Source organism: Taudactylus pleione, unplaced genomic scaffold (genome assembly GCF_031769625.1).
Source record: "Taudactylus pleione unplaced genomic scaffold, aTauple2 ptg000240l, whole genome shotgun sequence".
NCBI classification, from domain to species: domain Eukaryota; kingdom Metazoa; phylum Chordata; class Amphibia; order Anura; family Myobatrachidae; genus Taudactylus; species Taudactylus pleione.
Window position 1 is genome coordinate 195104 of NW_028284642.1, and position 20616 is coordinate 215719.

The 20616-nt window shown below is 46.7% G+C and overlaps 1 protein-coding gene across 1 annotated transcript in view; it reads left to right on the plus strand.

Annotated features, from left to right (window-relative positions):
• Positions 1 to 20616, plus strand: part of GPSM1 (G protein signaling modulator 1) — a 209702-nt gene that overhangs the window by 184812 nt on the left and 4274 nt on the right. The window contains exons 6-7 of the mRNA XM_088479542.1: positions 12054 to 12216; positions 13576 to 13784. Of these exons, the coding sequence (XP_088335668.1) occupies positions 12054 to 12216; positions 13576 to 13784 (372 nt within the window). The remainder of the gene's footprint in view (positions 1 to 12053; positions 12217 to 13575; positions 13785 to 20616) is intronic.

Sequence of the window (20616 nt, forward strand, 5' to 3'; positions counted from 1 at the left end):
ATCTGTCATACATGTGCTGTGTGTGGAAATCACTAACCCATCAGCATAGGGAACAGCCTGACCCTGTCCTCTCTGTATTGCGGTAATTGATGCCGGTCTCCTCTCGCACCTCAGTGACAGGTCGCTTCCTTATTGATTACTCTGTGTGGAGTTGATGAATATTGAACTCCTGGAACAGCCAGTGATGTGATGGAGATAATAGTGCTGTGTGCGCCCCGTCCTGTTGCATGCATTTCCCATACATGTGCGCCTTTCTATTATCAAGGAAGATCTTCCAGAAATCAAACCCCAAAGGATAAGATATAATGCTGCCTTTCTGAGATTATACAGCGTATGCCGTATTACTGCACATCACACGCACAGATCATACAATGTACAGCCATGGCCAAAAGTTATCAGAATGACACAGGTATTGGTTTTCACAGAGTCTGCGGCTTCAGTGTTATTAGACCTTTATGTCAGATGTTACTATGGTATACTGAGGTAACATTACATAAGTATCAGATGTTACTATGGTATATAATGCTGTAATGTTACCTCAGTATACCATAGTAACATCTGACACTTTGGTATACTGAGGTAGCATTACATAAGTGTCAGATGTTACTATGGTATACTGAGGTAGCATTACATTAGTAACATCTGACACTTATGTAATGCTGTAATGTTACCTCAGTATACCATAGTAACATCTGACACTTATACTGAGGTAACATTACAGCATTACATAAGTGTCAGATGTTACTAATGTAATGCTACCTCAGTATACCATAGTAACATCTGACACTTATGTCATGCTACCTCAGTATACCATAGTAACATCTGACACTTATGTAATGCTGTAATGTTACCTCAGTATATCATAGTAACATCTGATACTGAGGTAACATTACAGCATTACATAAGTGTAAGTGTCAGATGTTACTATGGTATACTGAGGTAACATTACAGCATTACATAAGTGTCAGATGTTACTATGGTATACTGAGGTAACATTACATAAGTATCAGATGTTACTATGGTATATAATGCTGTAATGTTACCTCAGTATACCATAGTAACATCTGACACTTTGGTATACTGAGGTAGCATTACATAAGTGTCAGATGTTACTATGGTATACTGAGGTAGCATTACATTAGTAACATCTGACACTTATGTAATGCTGTAATGTTACCTCAGTATACCATAGTAACATCTGACACTTATACTGAGGTAACATTACAGCATTACATAAGTGTCAGATGTTACTAATGTAATGCTACCTCAGTATACCATAGTAACATCTGACACTTATGTCATGCTACCTCAGTATACCATAGTAACATCTGACACTTATGTAATGCTGTAATGTTACCTCAGTATATCATAGTAACATCTGATACTGAGGTAACATTACAGCATTACATAAGTGTAAGTGTCAGATGTTACTATGGTATACTGAGGTAACATTACAGCATTACATAAGTGTCAGATGTTACTATGATATACTGAGGTAGCATTACATTAGTAACATCTGACACTTATGTAATGCTGTAATGTTACCTCAGTATATCATAGTAACATCTGACACTTATGTAATGCTGTAATGTTACCTCAGTATATCATAGTAACATCTGACACTTATGTAATGCTGTAATGTTACCTCAGTATAAGTGTCAGATGTTACTATGGTATACTGAGGTAACATTACAGCATTACATAAGTGTCAGATGTTACTATGGTATACTGAGGTAGCATGACATAAGTGTCAGATGTTACTATGGTATACTGAGGTAACATTACATAAGTGTCAGATGTTACTATGGTATACTGAGGTAGCATGACATAAGTGTCAGATGTTACTATGGTATACTGAGGTAACATTACAGCATTACATAAGTGTCAGATGTTACTATGGTATACTGAGGTAGCATGACATAAGTGTCAGATGTTACTATGGTATACTGAGGTAACATTACATAAGTGTCAGATGTTACTATGGTATACTGAGGTAACATTACAGCATTACATAAGTGTCGTAATGTTACCTCAGTATACCATAGCAACATCTATCATTACATAAGTGTCAGATGTTACTATGGTATACTGAGGTAGCATTACATAAGTGTCAGAGGCTTTTATTGACCATTACATTAGGTTTATGCAAAGAGTCAATATTTGAAGTGTTGACCCTTCTTTTTCAAGACCTCTGCAATTCGCCCTGGCATGCTGTCACTCACCTTCTCGGCCACATACTGACTGATGGCCGCCCATTCTTGCCTAATCAATGCTTGGCGTGTGTCAGAATTTGGGGGGGTTTTGTTTGTCCACCCGCCTCTTGAGGATTGACCACAAGTTCTCAATGCGATTAAGGTCTGGGGAGTTTCCTGGCCATGGACCCAAAATTTCGATGTTTTGTTTCCCGAGCCACTTAGTTATCACTTTTACCTTAGGGCAAGGTGCTCCATCATGCTGGAAAAGGCATTGTTCATCACCAAACTGTTCTTGGATGGTTGTGAGAAGTTGCTCTTGTAGGATGTTTTGGTACCATTCTTTATTCATGGCTGTGTTCTTCGGCAAAATGGCTGAGAAGCAACCCTACACATGAATGGTCTTGGGATGCTTTACTATTGACTGTATATACCATGTCTCTGTACATTATGGGGACTGTGACCAGAGCAATGCTAGAATGGAATGTATACAGTAGCTATACACCTGTATTCATACATACAGAACATATCTGGCAATGACCAGTAGAGCTGAGATCCCCTCACATTTCTGTACCATTCCCAGCGCACCTACTTTTATTAATGCATTAGAGCGGCCATCGCTGTGTGGTCAGCTATGTGACCACGGTGGAGAAGTCGCCTGGCGTCATCAGAGAGTACAGCTCGGTTAGACCCCTGGTGTATTGGTTTTGTGGCCGGACTTGGTGACTGTTTTCCAGCTGCAAGGGCTGCAGATAGATTACAGTAACGCTGGGGGAAGAGCGCAGCATTAGTAATGGGCACCACCTGGCCGTAGTATGGAGGCGGGAAACACACAGACACCCGCTAAATTAACTTGTAATTTATATTCAGTAAGTCGCAGTATCGCCTGATTTGTGTTTTTAGTGAAGATTTGCGCCTGGTCTGCCCCAGATCACGTGGTTTAGGTAAAGGCCAGAGTTATGTACATTACATTGGGGGGGGTTGGGTACGGTATGTGCTCAGGGTCCCGGTGGTCAGAATCCCGACTACGGCATCCCGACAGGGTTAGGATACCGACACCTGTCAATTGGTATCCTAACCCTCCCTCCCCGCACCCTATACCTAACCCTCCCCCTAGTGCCTAACCCTCCCCCTCCCTCCCCGCACCCCAAACCTATCTCTCTACCCCTAGTGCATACTCCCCGAACCCTAACTCTCTACCCCTAGTGCCTAACCATCCCCCTCCCCGCACCCTAAACCTAACTCTCCCCCCATCCCCACACCCTAACCATCCCCCTAGTGCCTAACAGTCCCCACACTCTAACTCTCTACCCTTAGTGCCTAACCCTCCCTCTCCCCGCACCCTAAACCTAACCCTCCCCCTAGTGCCTAAGGGTCAGTTATGTGGTGGGGACAGGGATGTGCTGACCTGTCACCCTTAGGGTCAGTTATGTGGTGAGGACAGGGATGTGCTGACCTGTCATCCTTAGGGTCAGTTATGTGGTGGGGACAGGGATGTGCTGACCTGTCACCCTTAGGGTCAGTTATGTGGTGAGGACAGGGATGTGCTGATCTGTCATCCTTAGGGTCAGTTTTGTGGTGAGGACGGGGATGTGCTGACCTGTCACCCTTAGGGTCAGTTATGCGGTGAGGACAGGGATGTGCTGTCACCCTTAGGGTCAGTTATGTGGTGAGGACGGAGATGTGCTGTCACCCTTAGGGTCAGTTATGTGGTGGTGGGCAGGATTGCGTTTCTGTTTGTCCATATATAATATGACTGCCAGCCACCAGCACTGGTGTTGCCTATAAAGTTGACCATAGATAATTTGATTTGCTCCTGGACCACCAACCTGAAGCGCCCATCTTGGGAACCACTGGTTTAAGGCATTGTGCTGTTATAGGGATACATGCAGTTTGGGCTCTTCAGCATAGTCTTTGGCATCCTCTGTCCGTCTTACAGTCTTGTGTTTTGTTGGATATGTGTATTTATTGGAGTGTTTAGGGAATCCTGTCGGTGGAGGTAACATGGATTTATACTGTAGTGCATACAGCTCCATACACTGAGTTTACCTATTCTGACAATTAGTAAGAGTCGTCCAAATGATGCAGGCAATTACTATGTTATCTGCCCATGTCATGCCCATTTAATGCCAGGTAGCCACTTTCAGCAATACTTCCTTGTACTGTTTCCTATTTGTTGATTATTGTATGTACTTTATTACTTCTGTGTTCTGTCTTTATCTCTGTGTTATGAGGATGATAGCGGTCGTTACCACTGCATGGTGCCTCCGAGCTGATGTGTATAACACCGGACACGTGTTACCCCAAGCAGCGTTATTACAGACCATGTGTATAACACTGGACACGTGTTACCCCAAGCAGCGTTATTACAGACCATGTGTATAACACCGGGCACGTGTTACCCCAAGCAGCGTTATTACAGACCATGTGTATAACACCGGACATGTGTTACCCCAAGCAGCGTTATTACAGACCATGTGTATAACACCGGACACGTGTTACCCCAAGCAGCGTTATTACAGACCATGTGTATAACACCGGACACGTGTTACCCCAAGCAGCGTTATTACAGACCATGTGTATAACACCGGGCACGTGTTACCCCAAGCAGCGTTATTACAGACCATGTCTATAACACCGGACACGTTACCCCAAGCAGCGTTATTACAGACCATGTCTATAACACTGGACACGTGTTACCCCAAGCAGCGTTATTACAGACCATGTGTATAACACCGGGCACGTGTTACCCCAAGCAGCGTTATTACAGACCATGTGTATAACACCGGACATGTGTTACCCCAAGCAGCGTTATTACAGACCATGTGTATAACACCGGACACGTGTTACCCCAAGCAGCGTTATTACAGACCATGTGTATAACACCGGACACGTGTTACCCCAAGCAGCGTTATTACAGACCATGTGTATAACACCGGACACGTGTTACCCCAAGCAGCGTTATTACAGACCATGTGTATAACACCGGACACGTGTTACCCCAAGCAGCGTTATTACAGACCATGTGTATAACACCGGACACGTGTTACCCCAAGCAGCGTTATTACAGACCATGTGTATAACACCGGGCACGTTACCCCAAGCAGCGTTATTACAGACCATGTGTATAACACGGGCACGTTACCCCAAGCAGCGTTATTACAGACCATGTGTAGCCAGAATACACAGCGATGGCCGTTAGAGATCACAGTCATCTGGTGACTGAACACCCTTCCCCGCTTTCTTTCCGTCTCCCCTTCCCCGCTTTCTTTCCGTCTCCCCTTCCCCGCTTTCTTTCCGTCTCCCCTTCCCCACTTTCTTTCAGTCTCCCCTTCCCCGCTTTCTTTCAGTCTCCCCTTCCCCGCTTTCTTTCAGTCTCCCCTTCCCCGCTTTCTTTCAGTCTCCCCTTTCTTTAATTTTTTCTCTTCCCTCCACTAATTTCCTTCCTTCCATCATTACTTTCTTTTATTTCCGTCTTCCCCTCTTCCTTCCTTTCCTCACCTCCTTCCGTGCGTCTTTATATCTGCCCGTGTTGTGAATGCCCGGCTGCCCGGTGTAAGTCATTGCCTGATCCTACTTTCACATCGATGTTCTTTTTGGGCCTATATAATAAATTTAGGTGCAGACAGGCCCTGTGTCATGTACAGGGCCTATTCCTTATATCACTCACATACGTGGCCATGATCCTATCTATGAATACAGGGTGCGATGAGGACGTGTTTATATAGCTTCTATGGAGGTCTTTGAAGGATGGAATAAGTCGGCTAAAAATCAGCTGCAGTTGCCGACAGGTCTATGTTCTATTTACATTATACACGTGCAGATAAGTAATAGTGAACACACGAATGTGTCCTGCTGCATCGCACGGCGCGTCCTGGCTCCCACCACACAAGAGACTGACAATGACCTTGCTGTGTTCTGCGGGGAGATTGATGTATTATCTCCTCTACAATTGCCCCTTATTTTTATTTTTGTTCCAGTCTTTGATTATAATTACAGGGCCTGCTAATTAACAGTCACCCTGCAGAGTGTACGAAGTCGCCTAATTACCAGGCAGCCTTGGATATGCCCTGCTTATTTCTAGGGCGACAAGAGATGCTGGAGAAATTGAAGTGCCCAGATTAACCCCTTCCTGCATTGCTATGTAGTGTGGCATACAGTAATAGCAGCTCCAGTCACATGGAGATTATAGCGACTCGTCTGTGGTCACATGGAGATTATAGCGACTCGTCTGTGGTCACATGGAGATTATAGCGACTCGTCTGTGGTCACATGGAGATTATAGCGACTCGTCTGTGGTCACATGGAGATTATAGCGACTCGTCTGTGGTCACATGGAGATTATAGCGACTCGTCTGTGGTCACATGGAGATTATAGCGACTCGTCTGTGGTCACATGGAGATTATAGCGACTCGTCTGTGGTCACATGGAGATTATAGCGACTCGTCTGTGGTCACAGGAGATTATAGCGACTCGTCTGTGGTCACATGGAGATTATAGCGACTCGTCTGTGGTCACATGGAGATTATAGCGACTCGTCTGTGGTCACAGGAGATTATAGCGACTCGTCTGTGGTCACAGGAGATTATAGCGACTCGTCTGTGGTCACAGGAGATTATAGCGACTCGTCTGTGGTCACATGGAGATTATAGCGACTCGTCTGTGGTCACATGGAGATTATAGCGACTCGTCTGTGGTCACAAGCGGAAAGCGAGGACTAAAGCCGGTCCCCCAAGTTTTTGTGCTGCGCCCCCCATATTTCATCAATCAGTGATTTTCTGCTGAAAGGGTGTATGATCCTAATACTTACACTGAAATGTGACAGGGCATGCTGGGACTTGTACTTACACAGGTATATACCACATATGACCTAATTCTAAAATAATTTCTTTTGCATTTGTAGAACAACCATCCCGGCCATACATATGTGATATTCCACTGCACTTATTTCATATATGGGTATACAGCTGGGAAGCTTGTTCTCCTTTGTTGCGATATAACAGTGTATATACAGGAGCTGGTTATATTATATATAGTGACGACAGACTGTCTGGTTGCTGGTTGGGAAAGGAGCAGTTTTCTGTGAGATGTGGCCGGAAGCAGCGACAGTAATGCCCAGTCTCCTGCGCCAACTTACCCCTCGCCAACTTACCCTACATCTCCTGCCCTTTATTCACCCCGCGCCAACTTACCCTACATCTCCTGCCCTTTAATCACCCTGCGCCAATGTGCCCTACATCTCCTGCCCTTTATTCACCCTGCGCCGACTTACCCTACGTCTCCTGCCCTTTATTTACCCTGCGCCAATGTGCCCTACGGCTCCTGCGCTTTATTCACCCTGCGCCAATGTGCCCTACGGCTCCTGCGCTTTAATCACCCTGCGCCAATGTGCCCTACATCTCCTGCCCTTTATTCACCCTGCACCGACTTACCCTACATCTCCTGCCCTTTATTCACCCTGCGCCAATGTGCCCTACGGCTCCTGCCCTTTATTCACCCTGCGCCGACTTACCCTACGTCTCCTGCCCTTTGCTGCTGAATGTATCTGGCCGTACTTTTCAGGCGTATGAAGGAGGGGTAATACCACATTCATTACAATCGTAAAATAAATACAATAACAGTCCACAGTATAGTAACATTTAACAGGACTGAGATCTAGAAAAACTTTTAAAATGTATCAGATTCTGAGTTGATGACAGATCACATGCGTTTCCCTAGATCTCATTGTAGCCGCGCCACTTATATCGTGTCATACATAACATATCATTATGTATGACACAATATATATCAGATAACTACACGGACTTCGTTTATGAAAAGTGGTTTAGTTTCCCCCAGCCTGTTATAACCATGATCATAGACCAGGACTAGATCCGATGTGATCTCACAGATCGATAGAAGACCCTTGTGTGCGCCAGTCACTCTCTGCCTCAGCCCCAGACCTGCAGAGCTCCGTATGGAAGGTCTTAGCCAACGTTTCCTCCTATACATGGACCTTTATTAACAGCCTTACCGCACAGTGGAATCCGCGTCCATAGGGAATGGAGTGTGTGCTTAGTGATGAATGGGCCCCTTAAACACATTTTCGTGCAGAAAGGACGCTGAGCACAAGCAGACCTGGCCGCATGGCATATTTAGGCTAAATATATGAGGACACTTTGTGACGGGACTAAGGGAGCTGCATTATGGTATATCGATGACATAGTCACTTGTAAGCCTACATTTGATATTGATTTTAGTGCCATTATGGGCATGTGAATAAAATGACGAACGGCAGCACAGTGCTGTGAGGCAGTAACGCTAACCATTACACCGTCTGAGGGTTCGATTCCCACCACGGCCCTAACTGTGTGGAGTTTGTATATTCTCCCTGTGCTTGCGCTGGAATTTACTCCGGGTGCTCCGGTTTCCTCCCACACTCCAAAAATATACTGGTAGGTTAATTGGCTCCAAAAAAACATAAAAATTAACCCTAGTGCTTGTGCGAGCAAGTGATAGGGAATATAGAGTGTAAGCTCCACTGGGGCAGGGACTAATGTGAATGGCCAAATATTCTCTGTAAAGCGCTGCGGAATATGTGTGCGCTATATAAATAACGTAATAATAACCTCTGTACTGCACATCTGTAATAAGCTTCTTATATACCAGTCCACGTTGTGGCTTTCATTAATACTGGTTTAAGATTAGAGCGAGTGATCCCATCACAAATGGTGTTTTGTCTGCAGTGTAACAGGTCCCGGATTCATATAGAATCTGAGCCTGGTCTTCTGCTCCACATCCAGGGTGAGTGTCCCCTACGTCTCATCTCCTGATGGTCAGCCAGGCCTGATTCCCTCTTGCTCGGGGAACTCTGAGAAATTGCCAGCTTGGCACCTTTGTTCTGGATATTGATTATAGTAACATATTACATCCACTGTTCTATGGCAATCGTTTCCAAAGGTAAGAGCTACCACTTTGCTTCAAACAGGGAAATCCATGCTTTTACTATGGATTGTGTCCTAAATCTTACTGGATCTAGTAATTGTTCAATATTCTGAATCAGTAGTTAGACTAAATCAAAAAGATATCATCTAAGTGTTGAAAGTGAAAACATCACCAGAAGTCCGTGGCCTTGAGGGCAGCTCATTGTTCCTGTCTTATGGAGTTGGAGCAATTGGTCATTTGTATCACATGGCATTCTCCAATCATTTGCATATTTGTCTTCCAGCACATTTATGTTGTAGATACCTGCAGCTCTGGCCTGCTCTCTGTGCGCAGTGGACGGCGCTGCCCCTGTTGTGTTCATGGCTGGTCATCTATTGACCTTCTCCTCTCTTGTTATCTCCTGGGGCAGAAGGACTGAGCATCCTTAGACCTCATTGGGATGTGGATTTGGATGTTTTATCTGATGATTGGAAATGTATCCTGGACTCTCCTCGGGTTGCTACGGAATCAGCAGATCCAACTATATATTCTGCACGGGGCCTATGGACCTCCATTAGAGTTAGGTGGGTCATCTTCAGACTACTGCCGACTTCTGGCATCTTCTTTGGGTTTGTTCTCGGGTGCCTTCCTTCTGGTCTAGGGTGGTTGCTGTTATACAGAATACGGGGGTCCAGGCTCCTTTATTGACCCCTGACATTTGCCTCTCTGGTCTTGGCCTGGAGGATTCCTTCACTACCCCTGTACGATTTATATGTGATAATCTTAATAACATTGGCCTGGGTGTATATGGCCATGGATGGCTTCTGATTCCTCCCCCCTGAATGGATAGCCACGGAGCATGCACACTGCTCTGAGTGTCTGCATGGATGAAATGGGGCATTCCCGTGTAGATGCTATGCAGAGAGATGTACATACAGTTGCATTTAGACACATCTCCTGCATGAGGGATAGGGCTGGTAATGATGGATCATACGATACGTAGATATCCGTGTATACTTCCCTGCATGCAGTGCGAGTAATGTGCCCGTCTCGTCTGCTACACACAGGTATGTGCAGGTGAGCTGTACACCTGTAGCTGACGTGCTACACCGAAAGGAGAGTCTCCCACTTCCCTGATCAGTTATCTCCATGGGATTCCCCCACGGGACGTCTGTCACAAGACTCTCATATAACGTAGGCGTCATGTGCTGTGTGTCCTGGTGATCACCAAGTGTGCGCTCCCCCATCAGCTGTGCACCACCCGCAACCAACTTATCTTCTTACAATAGCAGTTAGTGCATTGAGCTAATTAGCTTAGTTGGATAAAACTACAAAATGAGAAAGAAACCATCACGTTTAATTAAACAAGTACTGTACGACCGTGTGTACTACTCAGGATACTATCATCAACTATTAAGGAATGGGATGTCGTCAGAATGTCGACCTTATGAAGTTAGTGTTAGGCTAAGATAGGTAATGAGTGCCGACACCCTACTGAACATACTGCCTCATCTTTGGGTTATAATGAGAACATTAGTTTCTATGGCTGCCAGTGCACAGGGTTGTTAAGGAATGTAAATACTTCCTCTGTGCTTACAGAATATAGGGTTAGCGTCAGCAGTGATCGAACGCAGGACCCCGTATGCCTCTGCCTGATTGCGTTCCCGGAAACGGGCGTGACATCTCCATGTTCTGGGAGGGGCAAGGCCAGGACCTGCATCCATGGACACAGATCCTGCTCAGACAAAAGGAACATTATCATTGTGGTGGCTCCTTAAAGAGCTCCCACATACAGTATATGAGGACACAAAGGCCGACACCAATGTATGTCTGTACGTAGAGACCCAAAAAGCCGCCTTCAGCTCCACCTGCTCCTCCATGTTATCACAGAGCGGGGGGGAAACACACAGCGTAGCCCCCCACCATGTTATCACAGAGCGGGGGGAGAACACACAGCGTAGCCCCCCACCATGTTATCACAGAGTGGGGGAGAACACACAGCGTAGCCCCCCACCATGTTATCACAGAGCAAGGGAGAACACACAGCGTAGCCCCCCACCATGTTATCACAGAGCGGGGGGAGAACACACAGCGTAGCCCCCCACCATGTTATCACAGAGCGAGGGAGAACACACAGCATAGCCCCCCACCATGTTATCACAGAGCGGGGGGAGAACACACAGCGTAGCCCCCCACCATGTTATCACAGAGTGGGGGAGAACACACAGCGTAGCCCCCCACCATGTTATCACAGAGTGGGGGAGAACACACAGCGTAGCCCCCCACCATGTTATCACAGAGTGGGGGAGAACACACAGCGTAGCCCCCCACCAGTGCATTTCTGTGCAATCAGATCATTATAATCCGACCCCAGATATGGAAGTAACATGATTGTACCACACTGGACTAAGCTGTAATTACAAACCGAATGGACACCGTCCAGTAACTAATCCAGGTCTCCCCAATGGGTGATCTGCCATGCGGCCTCTGTATACGGCACAGAGTGTGTATAACGTACAGTGCTGCTGGACAATGTACAGATCATGGTGAAAATCAATGTATATAGAGAGAGCATGGGTAAGCCAGCCCGACGGCTTTGTACTTTTATTGACCCTAAAATGAGCTATACAAGATTTTTTATATATATTTATATTATAATATACAGTCCTCTGTGGCCGCACTCAAACTCCAGTGTTGTATTGGTTCAGTTAACCTTGATGAAGGAGCAATAAATAGCTCCGAGACGTCGGTGACTTTTCACAAACCCTGTGTTGTATTGATAGAGTGCCGCCACAGAGGAGTGTATACTTGGGGCCACATTTTGGAGGTCACCTACAGCGTTATTCGTATATCTGGGAGTGCCACCCTTGGGGACCTATAGTTGTTACTGATTGCTGTGAGGATTGGGGGGCCCAGGAAACCCCTAATAAATGAACTTCCCTGTTATTTATTTGCAGAAAATCAGTCGGGCCCCATCGGATGAGGAATGCTTCTTTGACCTCTTAAGTAAATTCCAAAGTAATCGAATGGATGATCAGAGATGTACGTTAGAGGAATGTCAGAGCGGAGGGACAGAAACGCCATCAGCAGCCGCCGTGTCAGCATTGGACGACCAAATATGTGAGTCACCGACCACACACACACACACACACACACACACACACTATACACACACACACACACGAAGAGATGCCCTGAGGGGGGGAGAGAAGGGGAGGGGGGGGGAGAAGAGGGGGGGGGGGTGTAGGGAGTCACTGACTACACACACACACACACACACACACAATACAGCAGCCACAGGAAGAGATGCCCTGAGGAGGGGGGAGAAGGGGAGGGGGGAGGGGGGGGAGAAGAGGGGGGGGGGGGGTGTAGGGAGTCACTGACTGTTACACACACACACACACACACACACACACACAATACAGAAGCCACAGGAAGAGATGCCCTGAGGGGGGGGGGGAGAAGGCGAGGGGTGTAGGGAGTCACTGACTACACACACACACACACACACAATACAGCAGCCACAGGAAGAGATGCCCTGAGGAGGGGGGAGAAGGCGAGGGGAGGGGGGGGGGGGGAGGGGAGAAGAGGGAGGCGGGGGTGTAGGGAGTCACTGACTGTTACACACACACAATACAGCAGCCACAGGAAGAGATGCCCTGAGGAGGAGGGAGGGGGGGGGGGGTAGTGTAATATGGTCCATCCAGATCAGCACAGACGCCCATTAAGAGAGAGATCGGTCGCACTTGAGGTTATCACTTAATATTTGTGGTTATTATACATCAAATACAAAGTTCCCCCAGATGTATGAAGTAGGGACCCTTCCATTCCCGCAGGCAGCTGCGTCGGTATAATCATTCCCTGATATAGAGCAAATGAGCAGGTGAGATCCCCGAGAGAAGATGTAGCGAGAAAAGGGGTCCAAGGGCAGATTTAGGGTACGGCGAAGAGGCAGAGTTGGTGGTAGAAAGGTGAGAGGGTAGTTATTGAGGGTTTGGAGGTGGATCAACTGTCCAGGATGGAAAAGTGACCCTTAGACCTGGCGAGGGCAATTTCCATTGAATGAAGCGGGTTAGTAAGACAGTGTTGGTAGAGAATCATTCCAAGAATTTGAAGTTAGAGAGCCCTACAAGAAGACCATCATGGGGATTATGGGCTCTGCAGACATTGATGGACCTCCTCTTAGCGCCTTCTCGAGGAGCATATCATTTCCAAGCCTGGTTACTAGAACTTTACTTATTTTATATCCTTTCAGTATTGCATTCCGGCACTGCCCAACCCTGATCTCTCACATAAAACATCAATATATAAATATTAGGATATTTTATAGGACAGTCTCTAAATTATTTCATCTAGTGTTACCCTGTAGCCAAGGACACAAAGCCAAAGATGCTTTACTACACGACTTATTCTTCTATAAATTATATGGTCAGTAAAAGTAAAATAGAAACTTTCTCAATTTACTCCTCGTCCTTTCAGCTGCCTCCTCATTAATGGCCTCGCCGCAGACAGAAGAGTTCTTTGACATGATAGCCAGCTCACAGAGTAGACGGCTGGATGACCAGCGGGCGAGTGTGGGGAGTTTGCCCGGTCTACGACTAACGCACAATAACATGGGTCACCTGAGGGTAGAAGGAGACCAGCAGGAGCCAGGGGACGAGTTCTTCAACATGCTGATGAAATGCCAGGTAAGTGACTATAAATACCTGCATAATGTCAGGCACCACAAAGATGACGGTCACTGGGTATAAGTGGGAGCAGCAATCCCGCCTCCTTGGGCAGCTGTAGTATAATAGTTATTAAGGGGCCCTCAGCCACAACATTGAGGCCACTGAGGAGCACTTTCATTACCCAGGTTAGTCTCAGGGAGAGGGCAGCAGTTTTGCTGATAATAGAAGCCCTATACTGACCATCTCTGGGGTAGTGATCATTATCGCAGGAGAACCATCGATACAGCAGAGGAACCATCAGGAGTTGGTTGAGTCACTCACTTATCTATTCAGAATTAGGGGCTGATGCATCATAACATGAAAAGCCCCGGTGGAGACGGAAATTGGTGCATTCACCAGCAGCAGGTATGGTTTTTGGTTCGTTTGTATATTAAGGGGACACTATGGCCGAAAACCGTGATGGCGTATCTCACTGGCTGTTAGATGGGGGAGGCTATTTATCAAGTGTCATGGTAGCACTCTCTGCTGGTTCAATGAATGATGATTGTATTTTCAATTACCTAGTCAAGGTCTGTGCCGTACCATCGACCATGGCTTTCAGGAGACTCTGCCTTTTCAGAAAACGCCATTTGGTTCTTTATAATCACATTACACATCCGCACTCCCAGTGCCCCCTACGGTCACTTTACACATCCGCACCCATTAATCAAGTCACACTTTTTGATTTTCTTTTTTTTAATGTAGAGGTTGCAGGGGCGCAGCATAACAGGTGGCTGAGTGTAACGGGTGGCAGGGGTGCACCGTAATAGGTATACCATTTAGAGGACAAGACAACCTACAAATCAAATGAGGAGTCTGTCCCCGTTCCTATCCAGTGCTGGGATGCTTAATGGTTTCCTGAAGAAACTTTCACTATTTTGTTGAACAGTTGTGAAGAGATTGTCATAGCGTTGGGAGTTGTGTGTCAGTCTGTATCGGCTGCGGAGGGATTGTCATAGCATTGGGAACAGTCTGACAATCCCTCTGCAGCCAATACAGACTGTGACCGTTCCCAACGCTATGACAATCCCTCCGCAGCTAATACAGACAGTGACACCATTCCTAACGTACATGACAATCCCTCCGCAGCTTATACAGACTGTGACACCGTTCCCAATGATATATCGGTTGGCTTAGGATAGGGGGCCAGGAGCTTACACTTACAGTAGGTAACAGGAGAAATCCTCACCTGAAATAGTTGTCGCTCTTCTTTCAGATGTGGATGCCCCAATATATTTCAGAAGTGGGAGGAGGCAGAAATGTGATTTCTGTAAGTGTCACCCTCTTGTATTGTATATAAACATCCTTCCTCTTCCACCCAAAGGTGTCAAATTGTTAGATTGTGGAGAAGTTGCTGAGAGGAGGAATTACAGCATGTTCCCTGATGGGAAGTGGTGACCTCTCTCTAAGATTAGGGTGCCCACAATGAGGAGGAATTACAGCATGTTCCCTGATGGGAAGTGGTGACCTCTCTCTAAGATTAGGGTGCCCACAATGAGGAGGAGTTACAGCATGTTCCCTGATGGGAAGTGGTGACCTCTCTCTAAGATTAGGGTGCCCACAATGAGGATGAATTACAGCATGTTCCCTGATGGGAAGTGGTGACCTCTCTCTAAGATTAGGGTGCCCACAATGAGGAGGAGTTACAGCATGTTCCCTGATGGGAAGTGGTGACCTCTCTCTAAGATTAGGGTGCCCACAATGAGGAGGAATTACAGCATGTTCCCTGATGGGAAGTGGTGACCTCTCTCTAAGATTAGGGTGCCCACAATGAGGAGGAGTTACAGCATGTTCCCTGATGGGAAGTGGTGACCTCTCTCTAAGATTAGGGTGCCCACAATGAGGAGGAATTACAGCATGTTCCCTGATGGGAAGTGGTGACCTCTCTCTAAGATTAGGGTGCCCACAATGAGGAGGAGTTACAGCATGTTCCCTGATGGGAAGTGGTGACCTCTCTCTAAGATTAGGGTGCCCACAATGAGGAGGAATTACAGCATGTTCCCTGATGGGAAGTGGTGACCTCTCTCTCTAAGGGTGCCCACAATGAGGAGGAATTACAGCATGTTCCCTGATGGGAAGTGGTGACCTTTCTCTCTCTCTAAGATTAGGGTGCCCACAATGAGGAGGAATTACAGCATGTTCCCTCATGGGAAGTGGTGACCTTTCTCTCTCTCTAAGATTAGGGTGCCCACAATGAGGAGTAATTACAGCATGTTCCCTGATGGGAAGTGGTGACCCCTCTCTCTCTAAGATTAGGGTGCCCACAATGAGGAGGAATTACAGCATGTTCCCTGATGGGAAGTGGTGACCCCTCTCTCTCTAAGGGTGCCCCCAATGAGGAGGAATTACAGCATGCTCCCTGATGGGAAGTGGTGACCTCTCTCTCTCTAAGGGTGCCCACAATGAGGAGGAATTACAGCATGCTCCCTGATGGGAAGTGATGATCTCTCTCTCTCTAAGGGTGCCCACAATGAGGAGGAATTACAGCATGTTCCCTGATGGGAAGAGGTGACCTCTCTCTCTCTAAGGGTGCCCACAATGAGGAGGAATTACAGCATGCTCCCTGATGGGAAGTGGTGACCTCTCTCTCTCTAAGGGTGCCCACAATGAGGAGGAATTACAGCATGCTCCCTGATGGGAAGTGGTGACCTCTCTCTCTCTAAGGGTGCCCACAATGAGGAGGAATTACAGCATGCTCCCTGATGGGAAGTGATGATCTCTCTCTAAGATTAGGGTGCACACAATGAGGAGGAATTACAGCATGCTCCCTGATGGGAAGTGATGATCTCTCTCTAAGATTAGGGTGCCCACAATGAGGAGGAATTACAACATGCTCCCTGATGGGAAGTGATGATCTCTCTCTCTAAGGGTGCCCCCAATGAGGAGCAATTACAGCATGTTCCCTGATGGGAAGTGATGATCTCTCTCTAAGATTAGGGTGCCCACAATGAGGAGGAATTACAGCATGTTCCCTGATGGGAAGTGATGATCTCTCTCTAAGATTAGGGTGCCCACAATGAGGAGGAATTACAGCATGTTCCCTGATGGGAAGTGATGATCTCTCTCTAAGATTAGGGTGCCCACAATGAGGAGGAATTACAGCATGTTCCCTGATGGGAAGTGGCCACAATGAGGAGGAATTACAGCATGTTCCCTGATGGGAAGTGGTGACCTCTCTCTCTCTAAGATTAGGGTGCCCACAATGAGGAATTACAGCATGTTCCCTGATGGGAAGTGATGACTTCTCTCTAAGATTAGGGTGCCCACAATGAGGAGGGTGAGCTGAGCTCCTGTATAGCCCCTTTAATAGTATTCAGAAAGGCGATACAGTACATAAAACACACAGGGACACATCTGAAGAGGAATGAGGGCGCCCACACTGTTCTGAGCCGGGGTAGGGAGATTGCGGCTCACTCTTTCCCATGGGGGGGGTGCATTATGATGTACATGTGACCGGAAGATACCGTGATGGGTCTCCCGCTGTAGCCCACCAATCACGGTGTGACCCAATAACTGCAGAGGCTACTCGCCCTTATCAACTCATTCTTCAGAAAATGGTCACTTAGATTTTATATCCACTATTAATGTAGGAAAGCTTTCAATGCACTTTAAATAGCATATAAAGTAAAAGAAAAAACTTGAAAGTAGAATTGATTATGTCAATGATTATGAAGACTTCCATACATGACCAGTGACGGCAGTATGTGAGTACATCTGTATGGATGTCCTGGAATATTTCCATTCAGAAGATGAGAAATAATTACGCCTGAGAGTGTCAGCTCTTGCACCCACCCTAAGCTCTCTATAGGGCAGTAACAGACTGCGATGCTTTGTTACTTAGTGAGAGAAGATTAGATGCTATGAAGCGGCATTACTGCAGCCTCATCATACGTGACTATACGAATAGTCCTTACACGGTCTGTTACGTGTGCATTTCTACACGTGTATCATTATATAATGGCAACCTCTTCCACTCCAGCTGCTGTGGAACTACACATCCCAGCATGCCATAGTTTGCAGTTAGGGCATGCTGGGAGGTGTAGTGCCACAGGTTGCCTACCTCCGATATACTGCACTACACTAACACTGATCTGGGTGACGTTATCCATTGTTATCACCATCAGGGAGCTAATGATTAGGTTCTGGCTTTCTGATGGGCCTGTGTGTGAAACCCTTTCATTAGTTCCCAGGGCTGATCATTTGGCTGTCAGGTCTGTGCGTGCGCTATATCCAGTGTTATTACAGCAGAAAACCTGGTTGTCATTATTACGCTTCACTATCAGCCCGAGTCTCTAACTATTGTACTACATGCCTCAATTATAGACCATCAAAAGGAAGATATAACTGGTATTTTGCAGCACACGAGCCAATATATCCTCCCAGTGCGTGTGCCCATAAACCCCATCGCCAGCTGATCATTATCTACTCATGTAGCGGCATCTGGCACCATTACCCCACATGGTGCCTGCTGTGCCCATTCCATCCTGGTATTGCTGCCTATGTCCTCTGTATACATCAATAAGGATCTACTCAATGTCTGAGGTATTAAAGCGATCTGGGAGGGATAGTGCAGAGTCACCTATACAATTATAAAGTGATTTATTTCCTCCCAACTTCCATCTCCCGTCCTCATGAACATTCCTTTATGTTTCTAATGAGACACACAGGCCGGAACCAGAAGAGAAATGAAAGTGAAATTGCGCTGAAAAACATTTAACATTCGTAAACTTTAAACTGAGACCTAGAATGTAAAAAAATGAGTCCATCTCCTCAGTCATCCTCGTATGGGAAGCTGGTGATGCACCAAAGCTGACAGAGGCCTGGCCAACCTTGACACTCCAGCAGTTGTGAAACTAAAAGTCCCAGCATGCTTTACCAGCTGATCAGTGGGAGGGTATGCTGGAACTTATAGTTTTACAACAGCTGGAGAGCCACAGGTTGGCCACACCCACACTTATTGTGCAGGCCCAGGTCGGTGCGTGGCATATGACAGACGGGCTTGATGCCTGGCCTCTAATATTAGCATCATAGAGGTACAGGAGATCATTTAGTGTCCTTGTGACATTAATCTTCAGGGCTCTATCCACCATCCAGTGCGTGTAGAGAATCCTCTTCTGACTCATTTTTAAATCAAGACAAGTAATTACAATACTGACACTTCGGAAGCACTTTAAGTTGAACTGATGGTTGTGGAGACAGAAGTGCCCAGTCTGTACACAGATGGAGCTACGTAAGAGAGAGCTCCCAGCACCGACACCCTCCAGGCCGTGGACAGAACCATGCAAGACTCTAACTCCACCGAATCACATGAAATAGTGACTCTAGTAATCCCTCCCTCTCAAAAGGACTGAATACAGCCCACGGGGTCTGCACCTCAGTTATGAATGGGAGAAAACAGAGGGCAGAAAGCTGACCCTCCGAGGAACCAACCTATTCTCTCAAAGCTAACTGGGAAGATGTCTCCCACCAGTTACATAAAGTTGTACAGACCCTGTGATCACTCTACTGGTCCTGAGCATAGTGACGACAATATTGGCAGAAGACCCCTTTTCCTTAAGCACAATGACAAAACAGTCCTTGGGTTAATAGGCCCCATTTGTGAGGAAGATTTCACAACAGACTTTCGGTCTGAGGTGGTCTATGCGCCGTGACTTACATTTCTGTGGTTACACGGATGTGTATTCACCGGAGGAAACGTAAATGATATAAAAGTTCCATGGACCACCGGGGTGCCAACGAGATAACATCTGACAGAGATCCCTCCACCTGGACAAGTTGTAGCGGGATGGGGTCAGAGGATGTGGCTGCTGAGGTAACTATTTTATTACCCCGTGGCCGATATCTGCCCGCCACATGATATTACTGGTTTCATGCCTCCCAGCTGGTTGATAGACATCACTGTGGCGGAATGTCATGGGAAATCCCATAATGCATTCAGCCAAACAGAAGATTACCCAGGAATAAAGCAATTAGGACCATTCTTCATTCTAGAACATTTATCAGAAGTTTTGCTTCCTCCGGGGACCACAGACCCCAGACCCCAGAACTGACAGCGATGCACAAAAGCAGCCCGGCATTGGAGAGCATAGTCATCACAGTTCCAAATGGCACGGGGATGGTCCCTGCTGAGGCCATCATCTCTCAGTCCCCAGATTGATCTGGTGTCTGATCAAGTGCTGGTAAAAGGTCTGCAAGTTAGAGAGGAGTTTGCTCTGGACTGCCTGTGACTGTGTTGGGAAAGCTGTCCAGTGTCCATGACGCCAGTCATTCAGAAATACACACTTTACTCACAAAACCAGCTGTATAATTTCAGCCCAGAGAGACAAACCTGCGAGTAGTGTATAACAGCAGCCCAGAGAGACAAACCTGCGAGTAGTGTATGACAGCAGCCCAGAGAGACAAACCTGCGAGTAGTGTATAACAGCAGCCCAGAGAGACAAACCTGCGAGTAGTGTATGACAGCAGCCCAGACAGACAAACCTGCGAGTAGTGTATAACAGCAGCCCAGAGACAAACCTGCGAGTAGTGTATAACAGCAGCCCAGAGAGACAAACCTGCGAGTAGTGTATAACAGCAGCCCAGACAGACAAACCTGTGTGTAGGGAACGACTGGATTTCTGGAATCTGATAATCCAACTGCGAGACTTGTGTATACGCAGTGCACCGAAAGCAACTCAGAGACTCGCTGCGGATTAGAATCGCTTCCCATTCAGAAAAACTTACCAGCTTCAGGCGAGGATCAAACGGCTGAAGATGGCGAGTGTACGACAAGTTTATGCTCAAACACCGCACTCCACTCGCAATCCTGATG